The 6,932-nt window shown below is 45.1% G+C and overlaps 1 protein-coding gene across 1 annotated transcript; it reads left to right on the top strand.

The window, feature by feature from the left end:
• LOC126336134 (probable splicing factor, arginine/serine-rich 7) lies at positions 1-1,012 on the top strand. The gene is made up of 3 exons (XM_049999623.1): positions 1-246; positions 342-700; positions 785-1,012. Exons 1-3 carry the CDS (start codon positions 91-93, stop codon positions 930-932), a joined length of 663 nt encoding a protein of 220 aa, XP_049855580.1. The 5' UTR covers positions 1-90; the 3' UTR covers positions 933-1,012.
• Positions 1,013-6,932: the final 5,920 nt, after the last annotated feature.

Here is a 6,932-nt window from a genome sequence, read left to right as displayed (position 1 = left end):
AACAGCTTTCTGAGCGAGCAACCGAGACCAGGGAGGTCACAGCAGCTGCCGAGCCATCGACAGACCGGACATCCATCTGACAGCTGAGCCATGGCTCCTACATTCCAGGGCGGCAAACCGACCGGCGGCCGGAAGCGCCTGCTGACAGTCATCTCTGAGGCGCTCAAGCATCTGGGGGACGGCCGCGGCTCATCTCCAAAGCAGATACTGGCCTGGGTGGAGAAGAACCCCACCGTCGCCAAACGGGTAAGAGGCGCACTTAGCGAGCCACGCCTCAACTGTGTTGCGCTTAGCGGGACGGGAAGCGCAGGGGTGTGACTGGGGCGGACTTCTCTGTGCAGGTGGACGAGCCGCGCCTGCTGCACACGCTGAAGAGGGCCGTGGAGACGGGAGTGCTGACGGCCCGCGGCGGCCGCTACAAGCTGGCGGCGCGCAGCGACGACCGCGAGCTGTGCTGCCGCAGGCGCCGCCGCCGCAGCTGCAGGAGGAGGCGCCGCCGCAGCTGCAGGAGACGCCGCCGCAGCTGCCGCAGGCGGCGCCGTAGCTGCCGCAGGCGGCGCCGTAGCTGCCGCAGGCGGCGCCGCAGCTGCCGCAGGCGCCGCCGCCGCAGCTGCCGCAGGCGCCGCCGCCGCTCGTGCAGACGTAGGAGGAGGAGCTGTCGCAGGCGCCGTCGCCGCTCCTGCCGACGCAGGAGGCGAAGGTACTTGCTTAACGCCGCGCCGGATGGATACGAGCTGCTACACTTCACGGTGAACGCGTACTGAACATTTTCTCCTGTTTGCAGCTGCCGCCGACGTCGACGCTCCTGTAGGAGGCGCCGCCGCCGCTGCAGCAGCGATCCGGAGGCGGCGTCCCTGGCCAGCGTAGACGCCCCTGCTGGCCAGTCGCCCGGCGGTTCGGCACAGTCTACGCAGCATGCGATGCAGAACTAAATGTGTCCGTCGTTCCCTCCCACTAGTGCTCGCTGTACCATAAAAATCTTTTGCGTCAATAAAATTTTTAAAATAGTAAAGCCTTGCCTTTTTTTGTTCACATATTAAAACCCTGTCAGCAGTATGTAGAGAAAAACATAGCCTACGCAAACGTATCTCATTTCCTGCTACAAATTGGCAGTGTCTAGAGAAAAAAAAATGAAAATAAAGGTATGAAAATACTCTTGTTGAAAGTACTATGGGATCCCAAGCATGCTTTGAGAAAGTACTATGTCCACCTATCTCTAGAAAAAGCCTGTAAGTGCAAAGACATCAACTGAAGAGAATTACCATCTTGGCGTATAATTTATGCAGCGGTTTCGAAGTATAGCAAACTGAAAATGAACCTGCACCCTACACAGCTTCGTCTGGAGCGACATGCAGGCAGACAGCAATGAACAGCATGCGATGCTAATAGAGATGGTCCACAGCCTGTGCACAGCGTCGATATACAGACTGGCTGGAGAATTTATAATTACATCTGACCTCTACCACGACATAGAGCTACCACGACATATAGAGGGAAACAAGAGTACTCTAGACCTAGTCTCTATAGGCATATCATTTTTAAGTTCAGTATAGCGTGCTGCTAAAACATTCAGGGGCCATCTACCGTGAACAACCTTACGACTACATCTACAGTATTTCCGTAAGAGCGTTCCGTAAGAGCGTGCAAAAATTTAACAGGACTTGGAAATGTTCCACTGAACAGTTTGATGCAGGGAACCTGGGGTCGGAGAAGCCAGCTTAAGGAGATAGCAGGAATAAAATCACATTACCGTGTACTTAGATTAGTTACAATTAACTGCAAATACCATCACTGACACGATGAACGTACCATTTGTACTGTATCTTAAAAAATGTGCTCAGACGGCCATCAACCTCAACACAAATATGATAGCAGCGACGCATCCTTACAAGTGTCCCTGGTGTGTTTCGAATCACATCACTTCACAGGCATCTACAATTCTCGCAACTAATTCCATCTCCGTATCCACTGGGGTATCATACACAAATGATTTTAAAAGTCCCCCTTGGCAAATAATCAAGGAGACCCAGGACAAGTGACCTCGCAGGTCATGGAATAGGACCTCCCCTTCTAATCCAGCGACAAGGAAATACAGCATCATGATTTCTTGGTATTCAGGCTCGTCCTTGTTTACTAACAGGAAATGAAGAATGTTCAAATGTTCAAATGTGTGTGAAATCATATGGGACTTAACTGCTAAGGTCATCAGTCCCTAAGCTTACACACTACTTAACCTAAAGTATCCTAAGGACAAATACACACACCCATGCCCGAGGGAGGACACGAACCTCCGCCGAGACCAGCCACACAGTCCATGACTGCAGCGCCTAGACCGCTCGGCTAATCCCGGCATGAAGAATGTACATGTAAATAAACAGCACAGTACGTGTAAACATGTACGCATGTTAGTTGTAAATAAGCGGGGAAACAGTAATGGAGACATGTACGCATGTTAGTTGTAAATAAGAGAAGAAACAGTAAAGGAGACAAACCTTATTTCCATATCTAGCGGTAGACAACCTTATTTCCATATCTCCTTAATCTTATCTCCTTAAGCTGGCGTCACCGACGCCATGTTCCCTGTCTCAAACTGTTCAGTGGAACATTCTCTATGTCCTGTTACATTTTTGCACGCTCTTACGCAAACATCCTGTACACTCTACTGTACCTTAAAGCATAAACCTCTGCCGGTCGCAGTGGACGAGCGGTTCTAGGCGCTTCAGTCTGGAACCTCGCGACCGCTGCGGTCGCAGGTTTGAATCCTGCCTCGGGCGTGGATGTGGGTGACGTCCTTAGGTAAGTTAGGTTTAAGTAGTTCTAAGTTCTAGAGGATTAATGACCTCAGATGTTAAGTCCCACAGTGCTCAGAGCCATTTGGACCATAATCCACTGTAGGGAAACTCATTACAGGTTGCTTCGCCTAAATACTGGTTATACCTGCTGGTCCCGTTTCATATCGCACAAGATGCATTCGGATAGCATTAGGTCTCCGAAACTCACTGGCTACGAGTGAAAAGCCCGAGTTATTTATTTCTCAATAAAATCGATGACACTAATAGCATCGCACCATCGCAGGCTTCGTAATAATCTTGGGTAGCAGATATAAATTCCTTTCATAACTTCATTTATCATTGGAAACGTATAAAAATTAATTCGATGTAGGGGATGCTGCTCTATGCATTTTGAAATATGGAAGCCTTTTGTCTGGAAAACCACATTAAGATGGCACGAAAATGAACGAATATTTCGATTTCACACTCCTGGAGAAGGGCAACGTGCGTTGCTTCAGATGAATATTTATTTCAGCCTAGCATTATATGCAACTGTTTCCCTTTTTGGGTGATACGTACTGCCTACGTTTCAGGGTTTTCCATCAGTCAGTATAATTGATTACTTTTAGCACAATTATGCCTACATCTATTCTAAAGGTGGCAGGGGTAAAATACAGGGAGCGAAAGGCTATTTATAATTTGTACAGAAACCAGATGGCAGTAATAAGAGTCGAGGGGCATGAAAGGGAAGCAGTGGTTGGGAAAGGAGTGAGACAGGGTTGTAGCCTCTCCCCGATGTTATTCAACCTGTATATTGAGCAAGCAGTAAAGGAAACAAAAGAAAAATTTGGAGTAGGTATTAAAATTCATGGAGACGAAATAAAAAACTTTGAGGTTCGCCGATGACATTGTAATTCTGTCAGAGACAGCAAAGGACTTGGAAGAGCAGTTGAACGGAATGGACAGTGTCTTGAAAGGAGGATATAAGATGAACATTAACAAAAGCAAAACGAGGATAATGGAATGTAGTAAAATTAAATCGGGTGATGCTGAGGGAATTAGATTAGGAAATGAGACACTTAAAGTAGTAAAGGAGTTTTGCTATTTAGGAAGTAAAATAACTGATGATGGTCGAAGTAGAGAGGATATAAAATGTAGACTGGCAATGGCAAGGAAAGCGTTTCTGAAGAAGAGAAATTTGTTAACATCGAATATAGATTTATGTATAGGAAGTCGTTTCTGAAAGTATTTGTTTGGAGTGTAGCCATGTATGGAAGTGAAACATGGACGATAACTAGTTTGGACAAGAAGAGAATAGAAGCTTTCGAAATGTGGTGCTACAGAAGAATACTGAAGATAAGGTGGATAGATCACGTAACTAATGAGGAGGTATTGAATAGGATTGGGGAGAAGAGAAGTTTGTGGCACAACTTGACTAGAAGAAGGGATCGGTTGGTAGGACATGTTTTGAGGCATCAAGGGATCACAAATTTAGCATTGGAGGCAGCGAGGAGGGTAAAAATCGTAGAGGGAGACCGAGAGATGAGTACACTAAGCAGATTCAGAAGGATGTAGGTTGCAGTAGGTACTGGGAGATGAAGCAGCTTGCACAGGATAGACTAGCATGGAGAGCTGCATCAAACCAGTCTCAGGACTGAAGACAACAACAACAATGCCTACATCTGTAATACTAATTACACTTATAGAAACCCTTAAAATTCCAGATATTTACAGATAAATGCACTTCTTGCTGCAGTACGACTAGTGTTAGGATTTTGTAGATTCTGCACATGGCTAATCCTACTACTCGCAATACTATGCTAGTAATAAAGCTCCGTCCTAAATAGCTCGAAGCTGGGGATTTACGGTTTCGCAGTAAGTTGCTGAAGTGAACACTGGGTGTATGAGACTCGTGGAGCGATTACTGCCTGTCTCAGACCACGCACTCACGTGGAATAAAATGGCCCTTATTGAGAACTATCCAGACACGTCTTTTGCGAAACAGCTCCTGTGCATGCAGTGGGATGCAAACTGTAGCAACAGCTCACTTTGAACTTGAGTATGCATGCAGGTCTAATGTTTACAGTTCCTTATCTTACTGCATCGAACTAGTTTCTCACAACCACTGATCTAAATATACAAAATTTCACCTTGATGCGCAATGTCTCTTGGTAAACAGCTCACTAAGAACCCTGGCAGCGGCGATAGCACTGCTTTGGATGTCCTCATAAGGAATATGCACGTTCGCAAGCTCTGTAAAATTGTCCAGACACTAAAATTTTGGTGTACCGTATCTGAGTAACCTATCGACTCCTTTGAAAGTTCCGCTATCTGCTCAACAGAATGATGGAAATCTTGCGAGCAAAGTAAATCATATCGTCGTGGTTGAAGGAGTATCCTGAAAAGTACGCAATGTGCATTACACGGAAGAGAAGAAGATGCATATACGGGTAGGCGAAACCAAATATTCGGCTGAAGCAACGTCCCGTGTGTTGCTTTATACAGTATCAGCGATACGGAAAGACATGTTCAAGTACCTACGTTCTCAAGTTGAATTTCCAGACCCCACGAGAACGCCGCCCCCCCCCCCCCCCCCTACAAAAAATGCTTGGTTTGTCATCTGCCTTTTCAGTATCGTTTGTGTATGGTTACTCAGTATGAGATTCATATTTATTTGCTTATTCGTCTGCGGCTCATGGTCTTCCGGTAGCGTTCTCGCTTCCCGCGCACGGGGTCCCGGGTTCGATTCCCGGCAGGAGTAGAGATTTTCTGTGCATCGTGATGACTGGGCGTTGTGTGTCTTTCATCATCATTGACTCGCAAGTCGCTGTAGTGGCGGCAGCTAAAAAGGACTTGCACTTTCGGTCGCCGAACACCCCGCATGGAGTCTTCCGGCCAATAATGCCGTACGGTCATTTAATTTCATTTGCCTATTGCGAACGGTGCTATGTAAGCTAAAAAATAATCAATACCTAAGAGACATTCTTGTATGTATGTATGTATGTATGTTCTGTGTACGACCGTTTGTAGGAGATGCTCTGGAACAGTAGAACCTCTTTATGCATGCAACAAGTTCTTAGCTTGAGAACTGCCCATACTTACATACGTATCTGGTAGTTTGTTTATATAGATAAAACAACTGATTCCAAGACTATCTACAATTAGAGAGATCACAATCGGACGCAAATTCTCTTGATGTTGAAGTAGTTGTTCGTTGCCCTGGAATGAAAAAGGTATGATCTCGTTGCAAATGGCCAGGTTTTATCACTTTCAGTATTCATATCTCTTCCAGTCATCAATGTTCTGGCGTGATCCTTTCGTCAAAGTATGTGGTTAATAATGAAATACAGTAGTGTTCGCAAAATAACGGAGATAGATAAACTTGAAAAACTTTCCAATAAAACACTTTTTAAACACTATTATATTTCTGACACATTTGATGAAACGTATTTCGATTGCTTACCCTTGTCGTGCACCGATAACACTTTTTACATACATTTCACATGGGTGCAATGGAGAGAAATTACAGTTTTACCTCCCCACGTCTGTCCCCATCAACACAAAACAGACTTCTTTTTGACTGCACTGCCACATTACGAATCTTATCTCTACAAGAAAACTTCAGAGACGAACATAAAGCAAAGACAGAGCCGTTACACTTCAGCAGACCACAGACTTTCATTAATAACGATGTAGTTTAACTGGAATGATATTCACGTATAAATTATTATTTAAATCATGAGCACATTTTGTAAAATATAATTTATTAGATAGTTGTTGGATGTAGCTTGTTGAGAATTAGATCATCTATTGCTACCTGGTATAGTGTGCAACACAGTTCGTCTGAGATATTTAAAGCTTTCGGATAACAGATGGGAATATGTAGGAAGTGAGCTACTTGACATCTTGGGTGAGAAGTAGCGGCTCAAAGGTCTAAGAAAGTGACTATGAGTGGTGTAGCGTTTCCCAATTAAAAAGAAAATAAGGATTAAAAAAAGAATGTATTTTATATTATCGTTGGTTAGGTAGATATCAATTAATTAATTAAAATGGAATGTTATTAGATTTGATCTCTGTTAGTAAAAATGGGAACGGCGAGTGCGTTGGCAGACGATATTCTTCAGAGGCCAATGACCGAGCTACATATTACGCGGTTCGCGA

This window comes from Schistocerca gregaria, chromosome 2 (genome assembly GCF_023897955.1).
Source record: "Schistocerca gregaria isolate iqSchGreg1 chromosome 2, iqSchGreg1.2, whole genome shotgun sequence".
In the NCBI taxonomy this organism is placed as follows: Eukaryota; Metazoa; Arthropoda; class Insecta; order Orthoptera; family Acrididae; genus Schistocerca; species Schistocerca gregaria.
This window is presented reverse-complemented; position numbering and strand designations above follow the sequence as displayed.

What these genes read in the sequence shown, in the direction of transcription:
- LOC126336134 (XM_049999623.1), top strand. Translation starts at nt 91, where the DNA reads ATGGCTCCTACATTCCAGGGCGGCAAACCGACCGGCGGCCGGAAGCGC. An exon ending in ACCCCACCGTCGCCAAACGG is followed by an intron (nt 247 to 341) that starts GTAAGAGGCGCA and finishes TTCTCTGTGCAG; the next exon opens with GTGGACGAGCCGCGCCTGCT. An exon ending in TGCCGACGCAGGAGGCGAAG is followed by an intron (nt 701 to 784) that starts GTACTTGCTTAA and finishes TCCTGTTTGCAG; the next exon opens with CTGCCGCCGACGTCGACGCT.